Genomic DNA, 26,447 nt, shown 5'->3' on the forward strand with positions numbered 1-26,447 from the left:
ATCTCACAAAATTCCACTGTAATTGACCAATAAAACAACCTTGTCTTACCGGTTTTTGACTTGAGTTGAGTCCAGGAGAACGCTACGAGTTGCTAGTAGACCTAGATCAAGGGAATTCTGTAAATGACTATTGTTGGGATGGAGGAGAGGCGAAACTTTATCGATGGTAAACTAGACGGCTAGAATTATCTAGTGTTGCTGGCGCAATTGCTCGTTGATGCTATCAAACCTCCGTGATATGCCGTTGGTGTTGATATCTGGATGACCAGACAAAACAACGATATTTAGGTAAGGGCTGCCAATTACTTCCTGGGATCAATTGCATTTGCGAAACTGTCAATTTAAAGTCGCGATTGTCAGTAATCGAACTAGTTGCCTTTGTTATCCTCCGCACGGGCGGTCCGTTAGCCTTGGTGTCGTGTAGTAGAGCAATCGAGTATATCTGTGATATATGGGTTATCAACTCAAACCGAAACACTCAATTGGTCAAACCAAACCTAGATACATATCAGAACCTATCATAAAAGCCAGAAGAAACTTGCCAGTGACTTCTTTTGGCTTTTCTTCCCAGTATCAGCACTTAGCTTGGTGGTGTTGCTAGTTCTTTGACATCCCAAAGTGGGATCGTGCGGTTGTATAGACAGGGATGTCACCTCTTAAGAACTCACGACTCCAAGAAAGACTCGCCGCGCCGATCATCAGAGCATCACCATTTGTAAGTTATTGCAACCTGATCTGTTCAATCCGAATGGCACCAAGTCGAGAGGTTCTAGACACAGTAATTGCGACTCTGGTTGCATAATATTGATAATTTCTCAGCTATCGTGACCACACGATTTTTATACCCGACAGCGGGCTCAAATCTAAGTCAGTTTAATTTTAATCACTCATCGAAAACTTAGATATCGTCTATCAAATTTAGGATTTAATTTTTCGTCCGGCCTTAATTTAAGCACATTGCGCCCCGTCCCGGCAATGCGGGGCCGACAACGGCTCCGGCCGTGGTCAAATTTAACCTCAGCGCCATCGGAGCTCCGCATCGGTAAATTGGAAGCGAGACCCACGCTGGTTGCCTTATTGAGCAAGACAAGATGAGTTGCATGAGACATCAGTCATGTGCCCAGATTTCTCAAAGTATGGAAAGCAGCGCGACTTTCAACCTGCTTTTTATTTTACTAAAGACGTGACTCGAAATAAAATTGACTGCTTATAACTCTGCTCGACACTTGATAAGGCCTAGGATAACTTTAGGTCAAGGTACTGTAAAATAAAATCATAAAGTGAGCCCAAAGTCATCATAAATTACGGATACAAAATGAATTTTTCGTATAGCTTTCCGAAACGTTAGTTGTAAGGTAAAGCCCATTCATTCGCTACTCGATTCGCTCCAAACCTTTGCCCACTCTATGTTCCATAGTCGGGCCAGCGTAATGACGAGCTCGACATTCAAATTCGAGCCCCTTCTGGTAATCACTATATTTAACCAAACCTCAGACTTGACGGTCTCATGGTCTGCCGCTCCGGAAGAGGTTCTAAAACGATCCCAAAGAAACGTAGATTTTAGGCCTTAACATTCTAAGTTGACTATTTTCAGGCCAGCCTGGAGATATAGCCTCCTAAAAATGCACCTGTCCCTATGATCTTCAGAACTGGAAACGCATCAACGCATCAACGCATCAACGCATCAACGCATCAACGCATCAACGCATCAACGCATCAACGCATCAACGCCACGAATTCCCGTCACGGCCAGAGATCGGAATAGAGTCGTTACTAGTGTGTTCGAGGGCTGGAACTAGCAGCAGGCCTCTAAGCATCTCTTCATCCCCGACAAAAAGATCAACGATACGCATATTGAAGACAGGACACTGACTTACTCTCTTCCCCTCGCCAAAGAGCAAATCGCCAAGGACATCAAGTACTTAAAAGCCTAAACGACGCATCGAAATGGCGGTGCATTTCGGACTGACCCTCAAATACGAAACCGGATCTATCCTCTGGGCTTGTGGGGACTTCCTCTGCAGAGGAATACCCACAGACTCTTTCGGAAACTTCCATGGGATGGCATATCTTGGTATGAGAGCGGAAGCGATTTGAAACTACGATGGTCACCAGAGAGAAAGCATCAATAAGTTCAATGAGGAGTACGTTAGAGCCAACCCACATCGGCCCATCAAGAAATGGTACTCCGAGTTGTTGGAGATGACTTTCTTAGTCGCTGGGCTCTGACCTTGAAGGAAGACACCTCATTCAACGATTTTGTCAGATACATCTATCCTAAGCATGTCATACTCACCACTGACATGAAAGATTACCTTATGAGCGCTATCTTCCTTAACTGGACCTCAAGTAGTAAGGGCATCATTATCTCTGCCACAAAGTTAGCCGCCCAAAGATCCAAGTGGTTGGGTGTTCAGCTAGAGTCTGGACTGATCACCCAGACTCACCATCGCTGCCACCTTCTCCCCGGTCCTCGTCAAGATTCTTCAGCAGAGGAAGTGGAGGGAGGCTAGATCTTCACCTTGATGAACACTTTTGCCCAGTTTCCTTCTTTTTCTTTTCTTTTTCTCATAGAGATATGATTCGTTGGGACAGATTGGTGAGGATGGCGTGGGCTGACGTATTGGGCTGCTATTGACATGTACCCGCGAGCTTCTTTCATTCCCTTTCTTTTTTACTTTGATCAAAAGGTTTAACAGACTCTTATTCTTCTTGGGAGCAGACGGGCAGGAAGACGAAAAGGAACGAACGGGTGGGAAACTAAAACGGAAATGGGTTGCAGACGAAATTAATGGGCTCAGGACGAAATGAGACCAAAGAGAGTAGCTTTCTTTAAAACACTTACCTTGGTTCTGAACTCTAAAACATCACTTCATACTAAGCTTTCTAGGGGAGCAGCCTCAAATTGGTAGATATAAAATCGATCTTAACAAAATGTTTATTATGATGAAATCCCTACTACGAGGGATAGCCACCCGCCTACCTGTCAACCCTCCTTTCCACTCCGATTTTTCTTCCTAACTTAATAGGAACTGCCTCGTTCAGGCAGGTTTTTGGCGACTTCATCTGCGACTAGTTTCATGCGATTAGTATCAGTGCGAACGACTAAGGATGCGAGTCGGGCCTTCAGAGGATATAAGGCGCTGTCTTCGGGCTCCACGATTAGGTGCCGTACAGAGCCTTGCTTTGCCCATTTCTTAATGGCTCGGCGGGCGTCCGCCTTAAGATACTTTTTGTTGTAGGTTTTGACAATATGCAGCTTGTGTTCGTCGTAGCTGGAGACTGCCTCTGCACATATAGTGATCGGTATCTATTGATTGTTAAGTTGGACTGCGTCTGCAGGCACGCCTGCGCACTTTTCATCTCTCCAGGTCCAGAGAATAGACTAACTCTCATAGTTTAGTACCAGGCCGAAATACACCGGCTTGGCGGCGCGTCGCTCTTTATGCTCCACGGTGGCACCTTTCTTAAGCTGTTCTTTACTAGGGGGAGTGTACCTTAAGGTCCTAACTTCAATCTGGGTGTCATATATCTTCTTTTTAGGAAGAATAGGGTCCGTGGGTGCTCGTTACGGGAGTTCCAGCCCGCAAATTCGTCCGCTTTGAACTCGAGCCAATGTGCGATTGTGATGTCGACTGCTGGTGTCTGTGTCGTGCTCATACGCACAAGCGCTTAGTGATGCGCAACTGTCAAATTAGAAGCACAAGTAGAACTAAACAACAAGAAGGTTTTTATTATGCACTGGCTTAAATAAAAGACGAATTTCATCTGTTTCTGAGCTGCTATGATATTGGTCTTGGTATATATTTTCTGCCATTGCTGGAGATATTGGTTTTAAATGACTTTTATAGATGGGTATTCCGCCCACCCTCTTCCCTTCCTAAGACCGGTGGTATGGAATCTTTAGCTTGTAGTCACTATTTATATGTCTAACTATACTGGATTTAATGGTCTTTTGACCGATAGCATAGTCATAATTCGACAATATGATACAATCCATAGTAAGTCTTTGTTGCGGCGAACGATTCTGACCGATAGATATCTATACCCAGCATATAGAACTATATGTTAGCCTGTAAACTATACATCACAATTAACATAGTCAGATTGTGTAAAGTCTATTGAATATACCTCTTGTCTAGATGGTTGTTTGCTGACTTGGATTGCATGATAACCATTGGGGTTGCCAATGAAACGTGATATCATTCGTATGGTTCCATGTTAGCAATAGCTAAGCCCACACAACCAACTGAACAAAAACTGTTGATCAACAGGAACAATTACTTTGTCTATAGTTGTTTCGGCTTAAGTCCCGCCTCTCGATCCAGTATCATTCTACGTAGCAATTGATCGTGTGATGCTGACATAGACATGGACTCTCTTTCTAAGAAACAGTCAGCTCTTGTTCCACAAATAAAATTGAAGCCACCAACGGAAATAGAAGCTTTCAGTGCGTAAGCTCATGAAGGCTTCGACAAGAGACTCGTCATCGTTGAGAAGCTTGCGTGTTGCAGCTACCCGGAAGTCGGCATAGAGCGGACTAGTTACGCGGAACAGGGCTGCATAGATAGACACGAGATAGTGATAGAAATGTGTGCCGACTTCGAGCTTGCACTCCGGAAACCCGCTGTACTCTTCAGGCACATGACAAGGAAATTCTTGGAAGGCCATATATGTGTGGACGAGTTTCCGATACATCAGAATCAGACACCACAGGCTGGCCCAAAGGGCTATTGAGTTATCAGGCCCGATGCCCGCAGTGCCAAAGACAATTTTCTCGAGCTCAAGAAGAACTTCTTTCTCTATTGGCTGGGAGGCCGCTTTTGAGATCTGGCCGAACTGGGTATGCAACGCACAAGATGGCGGAGTCATGTTTCCCTCCCTTTCCATGCAAAGAATGAGGCCCAAGCGGATCTTTGTCAGACAATTGAGCCTGTGTACTTTACGGACAAATTCGTACTTTGTCGTGTAAGTAGGCTGAGCAAGGCATCAAGATGAGATTTTGCTTACCATAGGCAGGGATGCTTCCGATTGACTGTATCTCAAGACGAATGAATCCACGGTTTGCTGGAAGCCTATGCAGCGGGTATCCTGATGAACGATCATTCTTTCGACCCAGTCAATCAGTTGGCTGGGTGGAAGAAGCTGCGGTAAGGCATAGCGGGCGCTTTCTTGGCGGTATGATTCGACTTGCTCCCCAACTTGATCCGTAACGACCCAGCAACAGAACCATGGCGGTGTCGTGTTTCCATAGTAATCCTGTACTTCAACTTCTAGAACTGGGTTTTCAAGGTAGTCCATGGACAAGGAGACTTTTCGATGTGGTCCAAGATGAGTTGTGCCTGCGATAAGCTCTTGGTTTAGCAACCTCGCAGTATAATCGATATAGTGCAGATCTGGAACTATTAGCTGACTCAAATAAATGCCGACCAGATACACTCTTACCTCCTGAGCTGAACCTCATTTTCGTCAACTTCTCACGGATACACAGCTGAGTTCCGAGAATACCAGCTGCTTTTTCACATGCTTGACATGGTGCCCCTACGCCACACTAAAAGGTCAACTTCTGTATGTACGGACGTGCCTGGGCGTACGTAATGAGACATACAGATATTCTTCGAACTTTGCATCTGAAGCAAGCACCAGTTTTCCGGACTCGCGCAACTTCAAGCCTCCTTTTTTCATCAAAGTCCTTTCTCTTCTTCTTGATCCCATCGGGCTTGGTGGGGTTAGAAGGGAAACATATGACGGAATATTCAGGGACTGAGACAGTTGAGCGAATTCCTTTACGCCTTTGCTGATTGAATGGTCGATTCGTCTCATGGCCACCTTGTGTATCATCTTGTCTCTTCTTTTCGGAGCATTGCTGTTTGCTAGTGGCAGCAGGGATAGGGATCTCGTTTAAAGGTGTAAGAGGTTGGGCTGACTTTGAGGGTGTTGAAGTTCCCTCACAGAGGCGCTCAATGTCGAGGAAGTCTTCAAGATCAATGACTCCAGGAGAGTATGGCTCAAAGCGTCCTTTTTGGAGGATTATGGGTTCCATTTTCAAGAACTTATAAGTTGGTAGTAAAAAACATCAACGCATCATGTTCTTTGCACTTGTGATTCCTTTCGTCAGTCATTCGGACAATGAGAAAGATGGGGCATCGGTCTCTACTGTCCTATCAGATCATAGCATTAACAGCTCCTCCTCGGTGAGCTTAGATGAGCCATAATAGGAAAGTTTACGTCACGTGAAGTTACTGTATGCACTGAGAGACGAATAGCAATGCTTCCCTTTTTGACAGATTCCCCGAGTCAAGGACAAACATAAACTTTGAATGAAACGAGCTTGACTGCGGATGGCTGAAGACAAGCATCGCATTGGAATGCATATTGGGGTCCAGACCGCCCTCGTTAGCATCTTACGTATAAGCACTTGCTTTTTGTTGATAATATGGAGCATTGGTCAAATCCACCTCAGTAATGAGATTCGGATATAGGTAATATGCATATTTCCTGCAACTCTATAACTGTATTTCTGTCTACACCTGAAGTGTTGCAATGATTCAGTGGGCCTAGGACACAAGTACGAGAGTTCATCCGACAGTCCGTCCGTCTCAGACAAAGTGCACAAAATGTTGGCCTTGGGGAGCAAGAAAACACCAGACCTTAATAGAGGGTGTAAAATAAACTCAGCAAAAGGTATCCTAGACTTAGGCTAAACTTATGCTAGGTTACCTAAGTCTTTTTGTCATTCAGGGTCAAGGTCGTGAGTTTTCTTTCGTCCCCTAGGTTGGTCAGCGCAGTAACAACACACGCACAGGCGCCGAGCTGAGTCTCATCCAGTAGGGATAAAGATCCACCGGCCGTTTTTGGCGTACTCCTTGGGGCGAACAGACACCAGGCTAGGTTACAAGGGTGGGACGATTTTCCGGAATGTTCTATAAAAAGGTACCAGACGCGGAGCAGCACAGCCATGCAGACGCAGCAGACGAGCATGCACCCGAGAACTGGATCCCACGACGGAGCCAAGACTTTGAACGAGCCATTAGAATCTCGACAACTTCTCACGATCCTTCGTCCTTTCCTGGGCAAAATGGGTTCTCTCCCTTTTCTTTCTGATGTGCAGAGCCAATCTCGGCTACCGCTAAGCCCCTCAACAACGACCGATGGAACACCCAAGCCAGGGGTCTAAAGTATGACGCAGCTGGTCTGGAGATCTGATGTACCCTTGTGGTGTAGGTAGTGTGCGGCAACTGGGGGTTAATTTTCGCTGTCCAGATTATCGCCGTAATCAACTCCCAGCCTGATGGTCTGGATTGTGAAGCACAACATGAGGCGTACCGCCATGCGCCTTACTGACAGGCATTTGTGTACATATACAGACATAAATTTATTACTGCGGCGTCAATTATCGAGCTCGGTCTCCGGGGTGGCACGCACTTGATGACATGTAAGTTGTAACTCGTCGATGAAATCCCTGAGGTTTGTCTGGGTCGAGGAGCATGAGTTAGAGGCGATGATCATGGACCGTAAGCCCCCTGTTTTACGGCCACTTTCCCCCAAGGCGCAACTGGTGACTCGTGCAACTGGCTGCTGGCCTGCTGGGCATCACACATGAGTCGGCCGAGAGAAACGTGGAGAACACAGAGTACGAGTCGGGTACCGAAGTCTAAAATCGTCCAAGACTTTACTGATGGGGATCTGTCTCGAGTATACGATATTTACCCATCATGTGCTGTCGAGTCGGTCTGAAATACGAGAAGCGAAGCATCGTAGCCGGGTAGATTTCCCCAGGTTATTGGATTCCTGCTGCAACCTCCACGCCAGACGGTCCATTCTGTTGAGAGCGGCCAACCACGGCTGGGCGTTGTTATTTTTGTGAGTTGGTTTTTGCAGATCTTACGAGGGCGAGAACCAGCCACAGACGGACGGGCCAAATGGGAACAAGATATTTCCGATGTGAGGGAATAGGGGGCCAAGGAGGGGGGGGGCCAATGCAGGCGTTTGAAGCAGGGCGAGACTTATTGGAGTTTCTCAATTTCTGACTGCGATGACGAGTTTTGTTTTGACCTCCAATGGGAGTGACGACGGGTGAAGCTTACACACGCGATGGTTGTGAACAGAAGCGAGGACTTTGCATGATTCGACGAGGTGCCGATGCCGATAAATGCAACCGGTTTGGGCGTCGTCGACGGCAGAAAGGCAGCCACAAGATCAACACCAAGACCAACCACCAGGAACATGACTGTTTCGGGATGTGGCTGATTCCCGGGAGTCCCAAAAACCTTGCCTCATGCAGATCACAGTTTGCAGTCCAAGACAAAACAACAGCGAAAAGATTAGACTGGATATGGGGAAATTGAGCGATCGAGTTGTACGTAACTGATAATCTTAGTCCAGAAACCCACCATCTCCAATCTGTTAACTGGTATTAAATGTGAGGCAACCGTTCGGGGGAACGCCCAGAAGGAAACGCTGAAACTTCGAAACGGCCAGGCACTGTGAGTGACAGGGAGACCGTGGGGTTGACGGTTGGCTCTCGCTGATCCATCCTGCTTCTCTGATCCCTGGCATAATAATAGTGCTGGTACTGGCCAAGTAATGAAGCATCAAGGAGGTGTACATATGTAATTGCAATCCCTAAGCCAATCCTACCGTACTGTTGCATTACTGTCAACACCAATTCAGCCTGGCTGAGGATCATCATAAACAATCTGAGCATCAGATATCTTGAAGTCACTCTCAGGTACTTGCAGGTACCCCACGTAGGGTCCATTCGTATCGTGCCAGTGTATTTACTCTATGTGTGTAGGCCCTTGAGGCTCAATCCCACTCTGTTAGTCTGTCTAACACAGTTGCATCTTTGGACTCGCCATAGCGGCAGCTAATTGCACCAGATGGACACCACTAACTAGGTAATAACTGATTTTTCTCGGCCTTTTCTCAACGCCCCGGACTTCCTTGTCGTCGGCGACCCCATGCACTTTGGCGCTCACAACAGAGAAAAGCACCTCACCTCATCCTTGAGGAGAAATCTGCGCACCGTTGGCCAAAGCACACGCCCTGGGCTGAGCATTGGGCAACGAAGATTCGCAATGCTTGCTCTACAAGGCTTACTTTCGGTATTCACAGCCATGCCTCAGCTGTTGATGGTGAGGGGGGGCCTCAGGTGCGTTTTATGCTGGTGCAATAGAAGGAAGGGATCTGGGGACTCGAAGGGATTTACAGAGGTTTGTAGATCAAACGCTGAAATACGAGGAACCCTAGGCACATGTTTCGAAATGGCAGGGTCGTGATTGTTGTCTAATGTGGTATTTATTCATTCAACTCCCAGACAATGGAGTGGCATCATCATACTATAGACAGCTAGCTTTACCAGGGAAGCTATGTTGAAGCTTCAAGATACAGGATCAGTTACTTCACAGCCGAGCGTCCTTCAAACAGACTAACAATATGAATTGATTACTCGCTTCCCTGCCGACATTAGATGATGTCTTTCTTTCTCTCCCTTTCAAGTCTCAGTCTTGGCTTTTGTGGTGAATCAAATGTCTTCTCCACTTGTCATCAGTCTGAAGTCACTCCGCAGACCAGTCAAGAGATGGATGAGCCGCCCAGACCAGAAGAGACCCGCTACTATGAAAAAGGATTCAAGGATTCGAATTGGATGCCTCGTTTCCATTGTCACGGATCCGTAATGGCATTGGTAGCGGCGTAGCTAAGCTACAGCACCTGCGACACGACACGGCACAACACGAGTAACAAGGCGATGAACATGAACGAGCCTGTCTGGGGCTGGAGAAAAGAGAGACATAGCATCCCATCGTAAGAGGGTGAATACAGATGCAAGCATGTGGATGTGAATAGCGCACTGTTTTAGACACGGTATATCCGGTTTCCGCAGTTGACAAGTCAACTGAATCAGCGGGGGTTTTGGTGATTCAAAATTTCAAATGTCTCTGACTGACAGCTCCCGTTCAGCCCGTCGTCCGTCTTTCTGGGCTTTTTTTTCTCTTCTCTTTCTCTTCAGTTCAGGAGAAGCTAATCCCACTCGCACCCAAGCAAGCCAACGTCATTGCGTATCCACCAAGTCCCGAGCCCCCGAACCCGGACCCGACCCCGTTGATCCAGAGACACACCCAAAAGTAGCAGCAAAACCACCCAGGTACCAGGCGAGTACCTGAAGTACCTGCTAATTAACCAGCCAGCATCAAGCTCTGTCAGGCCTTTTATGGGCCTTGAGTCTCCATCTTTTTGGGGGGGGGGCTTGTCCCCGGCGCAGGGAAGACCCGTCCTAGATCTGACACGAAGCCACAGACTAAAATACTGTGTGCCCTGCGTATTCCCTACCTTAGTAGTATCTAGCGGAAAAGGGCTTTTGCCTGACTTTTTTCTCTTAGTTGACGCTTGCTGCCGTCTCTTCCACTCCAGTCTGAGTTCTCCGTTGAGCTCTCCTCAGTTGCAGTTTCTTTTCTTTCTTCTTTTTTTTTTGTTGTTGCTGGCAGTCCCCTGACATAAAGATTTGTCCATCCGCCGGTCCCCTTTTACATACCTTTTTTTTTTAAACCCTGGGCTCTTACTTACCAGCTTACTTACTGCCTGACCAAGCTTGCATAAGGTAGCTTAGCTCGCCTTGTTTGCCCTGCCTTGCATTGCCTTGTTCTGTTTGAACTGTCACTCGTTTGCCACAAGTACCCTCTGCTGCCATTCTTAGCATAGGTACTCTGCCTTTCCCGTTGCTCTGCTTTGCTGCATGTAACGCTGGCGTTTGGACGATTTGGTCACCTCTTGCATTTACTTGCTAGGACGAACGAACTGCATTGCCCGTCATGACGTCGAGCAGGTCCTTCCGGGCTTCTATAATGCCCTCTATGCTGCGGTCAAACACAGATCCTGATTCTTCATCTTCTCCTCGAAAGAGCGTAAAAAAGTCAAACACTTCCGATCTCGCTCACCTGCGTGGTTCAAACATTGGGTCGTCAAAGTCCACCACAAACTTGCCTCATATGGGCTCCAACCTGCAGCAAGACCAAGACGCTGTACAACACAACCGTCCACGCTCCGCCGAGCAAAAGACTCTTCGTAAACGCAACGACTCTACCCAAAAAGTGTCCTTGCCCAAATCTCAATCGACGACAAATCTCTCTCCTACCAAGGGGTCAACTCGTTGGAGAAACCGACTTTCATCTTTTCTTCCATCGCTTGTTCTGCCATCTGAGCCTTCACCAAAATCTGTACCAACACCTCCGGTACCTGCGGCGCCCTCCGCTCCCGCTTCCGCCGTTACAGCCGCCGTTTCTCCTGCACCCACCAAATCTTCTTCTCCCACCGATACCTCGACCACCACTAACACCGCTGCAACCCCTCCTACAACCGTTGACGATAGCGCCTCGTCTACCACTCCCAGCATCATCGACCCCACCGTCCGGATGACGAGCGATTTCCACGACGCCCTCACTCACCAGGCTCATGGTCAATACCAGCCAGGCCATACTGGTTCCCCGCCTAGTCCGGACTCGATCCCAACCCGCGGCAGCGACAGTCTCGATGGCCCATTAAACCCTCAGCCTCAGATCATGGCACCGATTCCTCCATCTCCAGAGGTCCAGAGAGCCACCATGAGCCCCCAGGAACCTAACATGCCGCCTCCTCCGATTCCTACTTCTCCTTCAGATAATGTCAGCAGTGGTAGTGGAAAGTTGCGAAAGGAAAACCCCGCCGCTCGATCACGAAGTGGCTCTCTCCAGCACACATCCAGCAATTCCAATGGTGACTCCATCCAGGCTCTCAAGACTCGACAAACTTCTCCAGCTCCTGATCGTGGTCGCCGTGCATCTTCAGTCCAGTCTCCCAACAGCCGCAATAACAACACCAAGAGCCGTGTAGTTTCCACACCCCTCGCCATTAGACCAGGTTCATCAAAGGGTGATGCGAGCCAGAGCCCGACGCGGGGTCGCCTCCGAAGGAGTTGGTTGCCTGGTGGAAGATCGCGATCAAACTCGATGGACGTCTCTAACACAAACGCCTCAACCGCGTGGGTACTGTCCGACGATACACAGGCTGAGTACAACGCTTCGTTTCTCAAGAACGGAGAAAAGGTAAGTGACGTTGCTCTACCGTTGAACCATGGTTTCAGAGTTAATCTTTGCGCTCGATTAGGTTCCGGAACTATGGAACGAAAGCGGAGCTGTTCTTGTCTACCTTTACCCCAAGGGCAGTGGCTTTGGGCCGTCTTTCAAGGTTCAAGAATTCACAATCAGCTCGTCCTGGGTTTTCAATGAGCTTATTCAGCGAGAGCGAGAAATGCCTATGGGTAGGGACCGAACTAGGAGTTTCAGTGGTCGTGACAGCCTGACGGCAGAAGATGCGAACCGATTTATCTCCTCACCAGCCTCCCCTCCTGTTCCGGATGACGGATATGATGACTGCCTCCACCTGTATCTTCCCAATGGAACTCCCGGCCAAGAAACACCACCCGACATGGATCGCTTGATTGCTATCCGCAACCTGTTCGCCTTCTTGACCGGACAGCCTCTCGTTGCGACCAAGGCTCGCCCTACCAACTTCCATGCTTTCCTGGAGATTTCGAAACTTTTGGAAGAATACGGCTTCACGAGTTATGATGGAACCACATTTGGAGACGCTGTTGATCTCAGTTTCGGGTTTTATATGGACCAGCATGCGCTTGCAGACTGCCGGAACAGCCGGGAGAAGACTCTCGAGGCATTGATTCTGGGCGAGCGCATGCGATCAGCCGATCTCTACAATGAGGCATTTGCCCATGCTGCGGGCAAGCTTCCGGCTATCCAAGATCTGAAACTTCCTCTGTGGAACCAGGTTTCGGAAAAGACACGCACGAACTTGGAACGTGCCAGTACCGATCTGAACAACCGACAGCATAACGCCAATATGCACCTGGAACAATTCGAATTCCCTGCACTTTTCTCAGGTATCGCAAACTCAACGTCCATGTCGGAGCTTAGAAGCGTCCGCTTCAAGGTGTGGAAGCAGTCATTCACCAAAATGCGCAATTTCGCTCTGAGCTACTACAAGACAGCATTCGGCAACTGGCCACCCAAAGCCAGCAGCAAGAAGAACCCATTCTCCGAGAGCGGCCTCAACAGACTTGTCCTCAAGGTTCTGTATTCTGACATGTGCGCTCTTTATGACTTGCTCGTCGACCGCACCAACCGAACTTCGAGAATCATGGATGCTGTCCCTGAACTTTCTAACGATCCCGACAAGATGATCATGTCTGCATTGCGAAACATTATGTCCGAATTCGATCGCTCAAAGCCGCCTGTTCTTCCTCCCATTCCTTATGATTGTCCGCAACTGCCCACTGCGACATCTATCCTGGAAACTTACGATACGCTGTCGCCAAAGAAACAGGCAAAATTCGACAAGAACCTCAAGGAACATGAACTCATGCTCATGTTAAACAAGGCTTACAATTACGATACTAACGCCACCAAGGTTCCTTTCTTGGACAAGTTCAAGGAGTTTGAGCTTCGTGAGGCTCGAGGCAAGACGCCTCAAGATTTTGCTGACCAGCGTATTGGTTACTGGCTGTTCCTTTACGTTGTCATCCAGTCACTTCCTGTCTTGGTTGTGGATGCTCCAGGCATGCAGTTCACTGAAGGTGTTGAGTACTTCCTCTGCGAGCCTCCTCTGGGTAACCCTCCTTGGGTTCCGGATCAGCAAGTGAAGAAGATGTGGTATGAAGTGGCTGGCACAGGTGGCTTGGTCGAGCTCTCTCAAGATGCCGTTCTTTTCAGCGTGGAAGCCACTTACCACCGAAGTCACTGCTGGCTTGCTGCTACCCAGTGGGAGAGTGGCGCTTCAGGACTTCAAGCCCAGGCACCAACGGAGCCTTCGCTGTCACCTTTGCAGCCCCCACGGTCCATGTTCCTGGATGAGGACTTTATGCCCACACCACCACCATCTTTCGGCAACGGCTACAACACTCCTCCATCTCCTATTGGCAGCCCTTCGGGCTCTCTTCGCCCTCGAACTCACTCGCCTGGCGGAAATCGAGCCAATCAAGCTTGGCGATCCAGTATTGCCTTGGGATTGGAGCCTGTACCTCTCCAGCCCCCAAGCCCATTCGGAGAGCGCAGCAGTTCTCTTGGTGGACGCCCTCCCAGTCTTATGATGGGTTCGCGGAACTCATCTGTGGGTAACCTGGCAGCCTTTGGCCACCAGGGCTTCCCTCAAACAGAGTCACCTCCTCCCGAGCAGACGGGCGCAACCTTTGACGATATCTTGCGCAGCGATGCCATGAAGAAAGAGAAGAAGAAGAGCCGCTTTTTCTAATTACTGTTGGTTTCCGTGGTCAGAACCTGCCGAGCGTGAATCGAAGAGCTCTGGAGCTCAATTCCTGTACAGCTAGCTGCCGGGTTTCCTTTATGCGTGCACGACTTTCCGCCAGCGTTGGCGTGTTTTTATCCAATCACACCGACCTTAATATGGTAACGACCGTCTCAGCCGAAGGTTCTTTGCAGGCACCTTTTGGACTGACCACCTTGCGAGCTGTTATTATTTCTCCTTTTCCTTCCCTTGACTTTCTCATCTACTTCATCATATACGCAACATCACATACTTTTTCTTTTTCTTTTTTTTTTTTGGAAAGGAGATCGGGCGGAACAAGAACCTAGCCCTTTTACTATTTAACGACATTTAGCATGAGAAGAACAAAATCAAAAATCTACACAGATATGTAGTCGGAACGGGATCATTACTATCTAGTTTTAAACTAGACATGGTTGATAGAAACAATGTCTTTAATTGGCCGGAAGAAAAAAATGTTTAATTGTTTACTTTTTGCATATGAGGCTTTGGCGTACAGCAGCAAATTTATCGCTATTGCGAGGTAGAGAGCACAAAGGCGTTAATTTGGTGGCATCGGTAGCTTTAATTACTTGAGCTAAATACATGGGTTCAGTACACATACGTTTCGTTCGTTTATTTTATTTATTATTATCGTTGCTATTTAGGTTGAGCTAAGATGGAAATGCCGATACTACATAACTATTTGTACCATGTTAGATCTTTGAAGGTATGTGAATGTTGCCCAATATGTGGATGTCATTTAGCATTCTGTTCTTTTTACTCATATTATGTTTTTGATATGTGCCAATGCTACTACCCCAATCCTGTTTACCAATCCAAGCGAGAACGCCATGGAATGACATCCCTGAACCTTGGGACTTCCCAGATACATATCGTGCCATGCCGTTCCAGTTCTATTATACGTGCCGGCCGTAAATCATAACCATACCATCATCCCCCCAAGAGTTTTGGTATATTTTCAGGTAAGCACCCTCAGAGAGTGACTTTGTTCCAGCGACCTCTCTCTGTATGCCACCATCTTTCTTTCTCCTTCTTATCCGCCACGATGCCATCACGCATATTCCAGCGTCCAGTGCATCCTTCCCTCCCACCGATGAGACTCTCACCAGCGTCGCTATCTAAATCTCTCACATCAATAAGACCGCCTTTGTCGTCTGTAGTACCCCTGTCAGGAAGAAGGTGGTACTTGATAGGGCTTCCAGCCGTACCAATGAATCCAGCCATGGAGAAAGTCTCGGCGATGATTCCGTCCTCATCTACTACGTTGACGGTGAATCTTGGCCGGGAACGTGCTGCTTCGAGACGGGCTTGGGCGGCAAGCCGTGCGGCATGAAGGCTTGTGTAAGGGCGGCGTGCGTCGCCAAATGGAGATATCGGGGTCCGTGGAGAAGCGAGAGGTGAGTTGTTGGATTTGAACAGGCGTGTGGGAGACATAGGGCTTGCCGAGCTCGGAGGAAATGCAAAAGGTGATGAGCTATCTGGTTGCTCAGAGGTTCGGAATCGATCAGAAGGAAGATCGATTCTCTCGACGGGGTAGCACAGATCCTGAAAGATGCCGTCCGGGTCGTTGAGTGCTCGAAGTGTCTTCAAAGCTGGAAATCCTCCTGCAGAGATACTGCGAGCGAGAATATCATCCGCTGCGTTGACACAGGTGGCATGGCTGGTGATATCCCAGTGGAGACTCTGCACAGTGTTGTTTGCAAGATATGGCATCATCCATAGTGCAAAGCTGTCGTTCTCTGGCATGACGGGTGGGAAAGCCTGAACCAGAGAAAAGCTGAGCAAGTTTCTCAAATTAGACAAGATTCGCGCTAGAGCAGCGAGAGACGTGAGAGGTGTGTGTCGAAGAGTAAGCTTACGCAGAGGAAGGCTGGAGGACTGCGTTGCGAATGATGATAGCCCGCTCGAGGTTATACCGCTGATGTGAGACAACGTCAAGGAGTGTAGAGGAGGCAGAGCGAGGAGAGTTGAGTCGTCGAAGCTATTGGGCGGCAAGTTACAGAGATGAAGATGTTTGAGGTTCGGAAGACGCTTGAGTATTGATGTGAGAAGGTTCTCGGGCGTGACGGTAGCTCCTGGGAGACAATGCACAGTAAAAGTTTCCAGACGAGACCAATTATCATGACACGTCAAAAAAGCAGCTTCTTGAGAAGGCTTGAGTTCTCCAGGCATTACCAAGCCAAGCTGCTGAGTACTCGATTGGATTCTCTGTTGTCTCTGATGGGGTGAAGCTTGTACAAGCCAGTTCATTTCTCTTAACATGGGTCTTGTTGATAACGCATGGAAGATCTTCTTGAAGGCGTGGTCGTACGGAGCCGACAAGCCAGTGAGACTCTCGAGATTGGGACACGCCATGACGAGCGTCGCAATAAGATCCTCATACTCGGCAGTTCCGGAGCCTTTGGCGACAAATTCAGGGGCCGGAACTTTAAGTGTGCGGACGATTTCGGCGATGTGTGGATTAGCGCGGAGCATGCGCCGGAGCATTAGGACACGAATGCCCTGTGCCATTTTGAACTTCTTCTTGAGAGTTGCTGAGTCTGGGCCCACGAGTTGGATATTTTGGTATCTGATGCCAGTTAGCTTTTCCTCGTCTGTGTGGTTGGGAGAGATGTGAAATGTGCTTACAGTGCTATCTGGGCGGGCCTGTACCACTTGCGGCAAGCCACTGCGATGTTACAAGCATCTCGCATCCAACAAGTTGCACAGCTCCCGCTCTTATCCTCCAGGTGAATATCTCTTAACTGCTCGAGTATATTCGAGAGGATCTCCGAGGGTAACCTGGCAAAGAGCTCATTCGGTTGGAGGGGAGCTCGGGAAGACAGTTTCTTGATGGGCATTGGCCGCTGATACATATACTCAGGTCGCCATTGAGAAGTCGATTCGTTCGTTTCCATACTCGTTCTGCTCCCCCAAGAAGGGGTCTGTCTTGCTGAAACCATGCTCTCTCGAGATTGAAAGGACGATGCAGTCGTAACTGAGTTGTTGGACAGTTTTCGAGGACGGTTCAGGGCGGCATTTGGCCTCGCATTTGTAGGATCTGCCAGGGGAGTTTCGAGAACAGCATATGTTGGTCGAGGATACGCTGTAGGAGCAAAGTTGTCTTGTGTGCTCTTTGGAGACTCAGTGTTTGCAAGGAAAGCGTTGATGGCGTTTTCTTGAACTGAAGAGAGATCTTTTGGTGAGCCAAAAGACGGCGAGTGAACTGGCCGGACAGCAATTGTAGGGTCCTTCATAGCTGCAGTAGTATCAAGCTTGAGCTGGTTCTTGTGCTGCTTGTCATTAGGCTTTGTTACCGGCGGTGATCCAGCATATGCGGAAGCTCTCTTGGATCTCAGTTTGTTTGAACCAGGACGGCTGTACCAAGAATTAAATTATTAGTATTTAGAAAACCATGTGTTTGAAAGCAACGACCGACAACCTCCGCGAGTCAACGGAAATCGCAAGTATATAATTCAACATGGGTGCTGAGGGAAGGGTAAGGCAACAAAAAAAAAGTCCTAGGATCACACCACTTCCCCATGGTACACGCAAATGCTTAGACTAGGCATAATTGACCTCTTTGGATAGAGATCTGACGTAGGCAGAAAGACGTTTCTGGCTATGGCCTTTGCGGTAGACAGGGAGCTTGAGGCGCCACGCAGGGGAAAATGTGGACATGTAATTTAAAAAAAAACATCGAGATGTGAGCGCCTCGTTGGAGCTGAATGCGCTAGAGCGGGAGTCGCATGCGGCCAACACCAAGACCAAGACACTAGGACGCCGGGTTTAGGGGGTTAGACAAGATGAGGCGTTCTTGTTCTTTTCTCCGGATGTCTTCTAGGGGTTCTTCTTTGGAACTTTCCAAGGGGTCAAGAGAGGGAGAATAATGGAAAAGAAGGGGGGTAATATTAAAACAGACAATGCGTTATGTTTGGGCGTGGGCGATATAGGAATGGGGATATTGAGTATAGCTGATTGTAAAACAGGTGACGAATAATAATGATAATAATAATAGTAATAGTAAAAGAAACTCTTGAACTCACACAAGGTCAATCGATTGGCGGTTCTTCTTCTTGTTCTTCTTGTTCTCCCCACTCCCTGCCAATGGATCCTCATCAATCATAGTAACCGCCCAGACATGTCTCCTAAACTCCTCTGCCCTCTTGTCCTCAATGGCAGACATTGAGCTTCGACCATGGTGAAAGAAGCGCTTGAACTCTTGTCCGTGGTGGTTATGTTGAACCTCGAACATGGTCGGTCGTTAATGTGGAGTTTCAAGATGATCGACGGAGGCTATTTATTGTGACAGGGTGGTTTTTGTTTTTGGTCTATCGATATTCGTTTATGTTGCACCAGATTGTCGTGATAATGTTCCGATGTTGACTGCCGGACCAATAGAGTCGAGAGTATCGTAACCGAGGGAATAATATGAATGATGAAGTATAGGACAAGGAAGAAGCGGCTCAGGGGAACATGAGGACTTAAAAGGCAGACGATAAGTGTGGTCAGGGAGGGAGGCTTGTCCTATAATCATGCCATTCATTGGATGCTATCCAATGCAAAATACACGGTCAAGTCAAACGCCTCTGCATCGTTTTGGCGCAAGGGTATCTCAGACATGCAGCCCCCCTTCGTCAGCAGTACCTAGGTTAGTACGGATAGTCAGAGTCGATATACTTTTTGGTTGACCAGATGAGAAGTACAACACTTCTGAGTACCTAGGTAGTAAGTTAGCTTGTGACGGAGAAGTCAGTAGTGACAAGACCCAAGACTTTGGTAAACTTCCGAAACGGGCTTGCGTCAACCTTAAGTAACTGATGGATTGTGTACTGTCGCTTGAGTAACGTACGTAGCTCCCGATCGATCTCACAAAACAAAGTCCATTCAGAGCCAAAGCCACAGGGAAAAACCAAGATTCATGTTTGAGGATGCGGAGCCAATAGAGATCCGTAGCTTGGGTGGTCGAGAACGAGAACCCTGCTTTGTCCCCTGCTTGCTTGTGTTTTGGATTTGCTGGGGTTGTACTGTAAATTCTTGAAGACGTACAGAGTAAACCTGGGGTTTGACCAACAGTAGACATTTGGGGAAGATACACACGCTTTCAGAGCTTGTGGTGATATTCCAGCACTTGAATCATCTATAGAGAAGAATAAGGTACCTTACCTGAGCAATATGTCGCCTCTTTGGAGTACGTTAGTACTTGGAGACTCAACCGCCAGTTCAAAAATAGCATCGCGTAAGGGACACGGCTCATCCCTGTCTTTTTCCGCTTGTAACACCCAATTTTCTATGCCTTGCAGAACCTCCATACCAGTCAATACCAAGCAAAGCACAGCCAACGCAGCGGGGGGTCTCATGACCTCAACATCTACTCAATCTTTCAAGAACTTGTTGCACAACTACTTACCTACCACTAAGTTATTAAGGAGGTCCCGTCAATATATGTACATGTTAAACGGATTCGAAAAGAATTGTCTCCAAGGGACCCCCCTAGACTACTCGCGTCCGATCAGAGCAGGGAACGTTTTCCATTCTGGAACACACAGACATCCATATTTCAATAGCATAAAAATCTCGGAGATTTGTACGGGTACCCGCGCTATAATATCGACTAGCCATCCCCCTCCACAAAATGTGCATTTCACAATTATCGCCAAGTCTTGAAAGCTTCGGTTAGAACTACGGAGTACGGTGATGCGAATCCTCCTGGCGGTTCACCGTACTGCGTACCCATATGTACAGTACATGCGTGCATCTTGCGTGTGTTGGCTTTTGCTGTGGGGGGACTCGTCATGAGAACCGACATATCCGTTGGTTCTATGTACATGGCTCTCGTTATGGTTGAGGGATTGGGACTCAACTGAACAGTCATGGCATCATTCTTGTTAGTCGTCCTGTGGTTTGTGCTCCCTCTGAACAACGGGTTATCGATCCCTTGACTTACCATTCTATACCGCTACTTCTCGATTGCTGAGCCTCATTACAGTCAGTACCTATACAGGGATACCTTGCCATGGAGTAACCACTGTCAACATATGGATCATTCTGTTTTCAACATCAAAGATGTCATTTTCTCATCACTCTTTCACTCTGCATCGCTTAACAGAAGCTAACAAACAGACCCATCGCCTGTCCAAGTTTAAGGCGCTTGGTAACCAGGAACATCAAGCCAAGCTCATTTCTGTTGCTGATTTTCCAGGTGGTTGGTCTCAAACTTGCAGGTACATTTGATCAGTAGCTCTGAGCGATACTCCATACACCTTAGCTTCTCCCCTTAGCTCCTCTCAACTAGCAACCGTACTCTTCTTCCATGACGCCAAACTCCAAACTCTTACATGTGCATCAACATCTTTCAGCTAGCATCTACAATGTTTACCAACTTCTGACTTGGTTCTGAAACTTAGCTTCCCACTCGCCACACTTCAGTGCGGGGATGTGGCCGTGTGTGGCGCAGTACTACACCTCCTTCACCCTTCACCCGAATCGCACTCTCTTCGATGGCCGCGCGGCGAGATCGCTTGTGTTAGATGACGAGTCTTTTTGTTGACTCTGATCTCGAACGAGTGTGGCTGCACCAAACTGTGTCGTTCGATTCTTCCCATTCGCCATCTCGAGAGGCCTCAGCACTCTCCCATCAGACCTTGGAGTCTCGTCCAGTACCAAGCCTTCATCGGGGTGCATAGTCCTCCCAAATCCTCTTCTGAACACGTATTGCGGTGAATCCAGAGGTGACATCTGGTCCTCTTTACTAAAATCGCCCCTCGGCAATGGCGTGATCCGGGCATTCTTGATCCATTCGTAAATTTGGCCATCATCTAGAATGGACTGAACTCGGCGGTGTTCAGCCTGCGTCATGTGTTCTTTGCGTTCTAAGATGACCTCGTCTATACTGTTTCTTAGCACCAGAGTCTCGACAAATACTGGTTTTTGCTGGCTGATCCTTCGCGCACGGCCAATTGCCTGCGCTTCAACTTGAGGGTTTAGGACTGGGCTGATAAAGTAGATCCGTGACGCAACTCTCATGTCTAGGCCGAAAGCTGCCTGTGAGATGTCCATGAGCAGAACTCTTCCTCCTTGTTAGCCCATGGCATCAAGAGCGTTTCAGAAACTCACCTGAAATCATCATTGTGATTGAAAGTGTTGACGTATTGTGATCTTCTCTGTACGGTCAGTCCTTTGGCATAGATTAGATGTTGAACTTGAAGCTGTTTGAAGTTAGCATTGCGTTTGACAACAGGCATATCCTTCCTTACAACTTCCAGCACACCGGCTAAATACCATGCGACATTGTCATTTTCGTAGAAGATAAGTATCTTCTCATTTTCCTGATATCTGAGAACGCTATCAATCAGGTATGACAGTTTGGCTGATACCGTGGATGTGATCTTGACTGTTTCCAATGGTCCAAGTGCACCATCAGCGGTTGCTTCGACTTCCACTTTCACATCACTAACGCCATGAGCATTAGTGATTCGGTGTTTGTCGTCTCCCAGTTTCGTATTACCGGCCAAGGTTTGGGAGTTGGTTGTTGTCTCGTCAAATGCGAGCATGCGCATTCTCGAATCGACACCTTCTTGAATCAACCGGCCATTCAATAGAGAATTCAGCTCCTCGGGTTTTGATGCTGATTTGTAGATGAGTTTCTGAAGTGCCACCAACATGGATGACGAGCTGCATATGTGGTCCCCAGCTTCTTGGTCGAGTGACCAAGATGCACTGACACTGTGCGGTAAACCGTGGACGCTGAGCGGCATCTCGTGAAACGCATTGCTAAGAGTCTTGAGCTTGTTGTCGGAAACAACATGCCCAAACTTAATCGCTTGCTCAAGGAGTTCTCGATCTTGGTCACTGGTGGGTACTTTTTTCTCCGCAAGAAAATCTTCAGCGGTTCGGACAGCATTTTCAATATCTCGCTGAGAATAGAACGATCCTCCAAAGAAGCTCGCCTGCTTCAGGTTGTGCACAATCTGAAGAAGAGCCTTTCGCTGTTTGTTGTGGAAAAAGTAATCCATATCGGCTCGTTGGGATTGAACCGAGTTGAAGATGATCATCATGGAGAAGATGTTGAGCGACATCCGGTCCTGGTACGAACCCTCCAATACAACGAGCTTCTCGTTGACAGGTGGGAATAGACTATTGACCTCTGCGATCTGGTGCCTGATGATGAGAGAGTTGAGAATCGCTCTCAAGCAGTCCCAGCGGCCTTTGCTCTTCTTTTTATGTTTCGGAAGTAGCAAGTAAGCAGCCCAGTCCGCCTCAGTGTCACCAACGTCCAGTGTTGTGTTCGCCCATGGTCGTGCTCTCAGATAGAGCGCTGCCATAATACCAATCCTTTCCAGATCCCTTCTCTCCATTTCTAGAATAGAGCTTCTGGATGTGTTGCAGGTCGCCACTGAACCACCCTCTTCAGGTTGTGTTACAAATTGTGGTGTTTTTGTTTGCGCGTCGACTCCATACAAGCCTTGGGATGGAGTTCCTGTCACAATCCACCGCGCAGAGAAATGCAAAGCATCCAGGACGAGAAGCAGATTGCTCTTACTACTCATCTTCGAATGCCCAAGCTTGTGTCCCTCATCGACAATGCATCGCTTGAAATGGACCTTGGACAGTGGAGATTGTTCAAGTCCACCCTCTTGTCGAAGTAGATACTCCAACCTTGTCTGAGTGAATAGAATGAGATCGAATTTCAGCAAGTCTTCTGCATTCGGTAGTGGCTGATCTCGCGTCACAACTAGAACCTCCAGGCCATCGGTATGCTTGCTGATCTCTTGCTTCCACTGCATCAATAAATTGGGGGGTACAACCACAATACTCCCATTACTAAGGTAGAGCCGCGTCTTTTTGAACTCAGTTCCGGTACAGCATCTAGTAACCCGTCGCTTTTCAGATGACTGGATAGAGTAGTACCCTGGGTTTCTTTCTAGTGCTGCAATGCATCTCTCATACTCGTCCCCTAACTTGGTCTTGTAAATGTCGAAATAGGGACGCCAGGGGACTGCATTCCTTGTGGCACAAGACGCAGCCATTTCAGCCAAAGGAGCCAGGCGCTTCCTGACTGGGGTTTTCTCAGCACAAACATACTCGGGTGGTTGAGTGGGCAGTCCTTTTGTTGCGAGAATGAGCGCGAGACAAATGATAGTCTTTCCAGCGCCCATCTCTTCAGCAAGGATGCCGCCAGAAACCCCATCATAGTATCGTGGCTCCCTGAGTACCGTACCAGCCACAGTATCAATGTACCATGATCCTCCTTCTTGGTCTTTGACGTGGAGTAGACGCGGGTCAAGCACTTGCTCGGGCTGGACCTCTTTTTGTAGCATCATGGCCGCTGACCTCCGCTGATACGGATACAGCTCCGACTTCAGTCCTGGAACTTGGCCGTCCAGGATATCACACATGGCAGACTTTGAGTAAGTCTCCTCGATGCTGTTGATTCTAGGCGTAGGTGATGGAATTTTGTTGAAAAGCTGCAATAGCGACATGCCTTCATTTAGATGTTCGTTCTGGACAACAGCTTCGTGGAGGAGTGGCTTATCTAACCATATTGCGTTTGAATTTCCAGCCCATGCTTCTTGTGAGTAGTTTAATTGACCAAGGACATCATCATTTCTTGCTCTCAATAGAGACTGGTTGGAGCGGTCCACCGTGCCACGGAGGACATCATCAGGCAGCAGATAAACCCTGAGAAACCCATTATCGGAATCTTTGTTTTGAATGCTGAATTGAAGTTTTGCCCAGGATGCCCGGAAAAGTTTGATACACGTTCGGAGTGTCCCTATACGAGTCAAAGCAATTTCTAGGTTATCTGGGAGGAAGGGTTCGTCATCCTCTGAATCTGTTTCGCCTGTTTCTTTCGATAAAGAGCCGAAGGCCCTCCATTCTCGAAGTTCATCCGAGAACCAGTCTGAATCTAGTTTGATTTCTGTTCTCTTGATTGGTATACACCCAGCGGGTATGAAATCTGTTCTTTTTGGTGGCATCGTGATCTGATAAGGCTGCCACAAGGAATGGGCAGACGCTGATTCAGGAAGGACGAGCAGTAGTTTTCATCACAAAGTGAAGTCAGCAGCGGCAAGCTCATGTACTCATTAGGGCTAATCGAAAATCAGATATGAGATCTCACTTGGTTTTGGGTCCAACGCGAGGGGGATGTTTGGTCATAGGAAGAGAATACAGGTGGCTGCCTACAGGGTGGGCAAAACTCACAGTATGGGTAGCTTTGTCGCACATTGTTCTCTGTCGTTCCACGGTGGCTCTTACAGTTGTCACACACTGTAGAGGAGTAATCACCAACGCCTTGTGACAGGGCTTAATGATATCCACCATCGACCTAAAACCTATACTATGGATGGGGTTTATCAAGAACTTTATTCTAACGAAACCATAAGATTTGACATTCAAAGTCAAGATATATTAATTATCTATCATCAAGACGCAGGTTCCCATCTCTCAAGCAGTCCGACTTGCCACTCCTTGAAGGTCCTTTCTTGAATGGGTAGTAATTCACTGCTCCATAACAAGCAATTATCTGCTGCTTTGATAGCTTCCTCGGGCAAACTTATCTCCTGGACATCTGAGGTCATGGACGTGAGAAGCTTCTCACTCTCTAATGGATCGATATGCTTGTAGAGTATCTTCATCGCCGTCTTGCGGTCAGCGGTGGAGGACGCTGTATATACGACGTTGGGGTTCAACACCCAGAGATGAAGGTTCTTAAGAGAAACTGCTTCGGGGGTTGCAATCCCAGAAGTATGCGGCGTGATAATAGACTTGGATGACCCCGACCTAGAAATCGTAGCCAGCAGAGTGGCTGCAAGACACTCGGAACTGCTTGGACTAGGATCTGTGGTCTTGGTTTGGCAAGTAATTTTCCATTTGAACAATGTGACAGACAATGCCGCGATATTGTACAAGCCTACTTCTGTCGTGCATTCCCGGCAATATATGTGTAAAAACTTCTTGCTCTCGTCGTCATTGAGCGCTAGCGAAGATAGATCGAACCTAGCATCCGGTGTTGAGGAAGAATACTAGAGTGTGTAAGTAAACTGCCAATGAACAAAAACTCCATGCAATTTCTTGAGCAATATGCCTCTCGGTAATCTCTAAACACCCATATCTATGGGAGGTTAGATGAAAAAGAGAGACTGCGTCTTCAGATTACCTTCGGATCCCGTTCGGTGAAGAAGGTTTCCAGAAAGCTGACTGCCCATCAGTGTGGGGACGACAAGTGCATTCATATTGGGGAGTTGTATCGATGGCCAGATCACTGAAAGGTTTGGGATACCGACATGGACATCTTCTTTCTCCCCGTAGATTGATTGCTTGAGGTTTGTCCAAGCGTAGTCAAGGTCGAATCAGTGCTGCAGGATTGATACTTACTTGCAGGCCTCGGCAGTCGGACTCCGAGAACAGGAATGATGTCAAGTCGACAAAGCCAACTCCTTGCTGGGCGGATATAGCATGATTGGCACCGTAGCCTTTGGTAGCCAAAGACTCGGGATCCTGGTGATCATGGTCATGAGGTTTATGGCAATGCCAAAATTCCATCATTTCAGCCCAGTTCTCACTCGGCAAGTCTTTCCATGCATTGATGATACTTTGCGCGACGAACTCGCTGCCACAGCTGCGGCAGGCTACCGATGATCCAGTTGCGATATCGACTGAGGTCCATGGCACCGCTTGGCTTTCTAAAGAGAAACGAGAGGGCCTCGCCTCTGTTGGTGAGACTGGAAGCCTCCATGATAGATTTGAACGACCAATCTGGGCTACAGGTAATGAGCCTATGGCAGATGTTTGTGCCGGCAAAGTGATGTGCTCTGTGTGGCCGTGGTGTGTTACGCTGAGTTGCCGGCCATCCGGTGAGATTTCTGCTTTTGTGGAAGAATCGACTGATGTCAATAGAGATACAGTAACAGAGATTTGTCTGATATTCGACAGAAGTTCTGCATATATCGTGGAAGTTTGAGGAGTCATCCTCAAGAAATCTTTTTTTTGAAGTGAATGGCTTGCTTGGTTTAAAGATTCTGGAACGAGACGCGCGACTTTGAAGATTGATAATTATGTGGCCCGTGCACGCGTCATTGGGGAACCTCTGTGTTACAGTGCCACCCTACCACCCCTGCCCCCAAAGAAAA

General features: G+C 48.0%; 7 protein-coding genes; 2 read left to right on the plus strand and 5 right to left on the minus strand.

The window, feature by feature from the left end:
* Positions 1-2,180: 2,180 nt before the first annotated feature.
* FFUJ_01158 (uncharacterized protein) lies at positions 2,181-2,513 on the plus strand (the record flags this gene model as incomplete). The annotated part of the gene is made up of 1 exon (XM_023581850.1): positions 2,181-2,513. The coding sequence occupies one exon, from the start codon at positions 2,181-2,183 to the stop codon at positions 2,511-2,513; it is 333 nt and encodes a 110-aa protein (XP_023424384.1).
* A 509-nt stretch (positions 2,514-3,022) lies between these two features.
* On the minus strand, positions 3,023-3,396 carry FFUJ_01157 (uncharacterized protein; the record flags this gene model as incomplete). XM_023581861.1 has 2 exons in its annotated part: positions 3,023-3,310; positions 3,391-3,396. The coding sequence occupies 2 exons, from the start codon at positions 3,394-3,396 to the stop codon at positions 3,023-3,025; spliced, it is 294 nt and encodes a 97-aa protein (XP_023425564.1).
* Positions 3,397-4,289: 893 nt separating this feature from the next.
* FFUJ_01156 (uncharacterized protein) lies at positions 4,290-6,043 on the minus strand (the record flags this gene model as incomplete). XM_023581872.1 has 5 exons in its annotated part: positions 4,290-4,384; positions 4,434-4,959; positions 5,011-5,396; positions 5,446-5,551; positions 5,609-6,043. 5 exons carry the CDS (start codon positions 6,041-6,043, stop codon positions 4,290-4,292), a joined length of 1,548 nt encoding a protein of 515 aa, XP_023424385.1.
* Positions 6,044-10,811: 4,768 nt separating this feature from the next.
* On the plus strand, positions 10,812-14,298 carry FFUJ_01155 (uncharacterized protein; the record flags this gene model as incomplete). XM_023581883.1 has 2 exons in its annotated part: positions 10,812-12,080; positions 12,142-14,298. 2 exons carry the CDS (start codon positions 10,812-10,814, stop codon positions 14,296-14,298), a joined length of 3,426 nt encoding a protein of 1,141 aa, XP_023424386.1.
* A 1,008-nt stretch (positions 14,299-15,306) lies between these two features.
* Positions 15,307-18,568, minus strand: FFUJ_01154 (uncharacterized protein; the record flags this gene model as incomplete). XM_023581895.1 has 3 exons in its annotated part: positions 15,307-16,903; positions 16,963-17,691; positions 18,360-18,568. 3 exons carry the CDS (start codon positions 18,566-18,568, stop codon positions 15,307-15,309), a joined length of 2,535 nt encoding a protein of 844 aa, XP_023424387.1.
* A 2,222-nt stretch (positions 18,569-20,790) lies between these two features.
* On the minus strand, positions 20,791-24,293 carry FFUJ_01153 (related to DNA repair protein rad8; the record flags this gene model as incomplete). XM_023581906.1 has 3 exons in its annotated part: positions 20,791-21,382; positions 21,430-21,521; positions 21,570-24,293. The coding sequence occupies 3 exons, from the start codon at positions 24,291-24,293 to the stop codon at positions 20,791-20,793; spliced, it is 3,408 nt and encodes a 1,135-aa protein (XP_023424388.1).
* Positions 24,294-24,740: 447 nt separating this feature from the next.
* On the minus strand, positions 24,741-26,286 carry FFUJ_01152 (uncharacterized protein; the record flags this gene model as incomplete). XM_023581917.1 has 2 exons in its annotated part: positions 24,741-25,340; positions 25,693-26,286. 2 exons carry the CDS (start codon positions 26,284-26,286, stop codon positions 24,741-24,743), a joined length of 1,194 nt encoding a protein of 397 aa, XP_023424389.1.
* Positions 26,287-26,447: the final 161 nt, after the last annotated feature.

The sequence above is a fragment of the Fusarium fujikuroi genome, chromosome FFUJ_chr01 (assembly GCF_900079805.1).
Source record: "Fusarium fujikuroi IMI 58289 draft genome, chromosome FFUJ_chr01".
NCBI lineage: Eukaryota > Fungi > Ascomycota > Sordariomycetes > Hypocreales > Nectriaceae > Fusarium > Fusarium fujikuroi.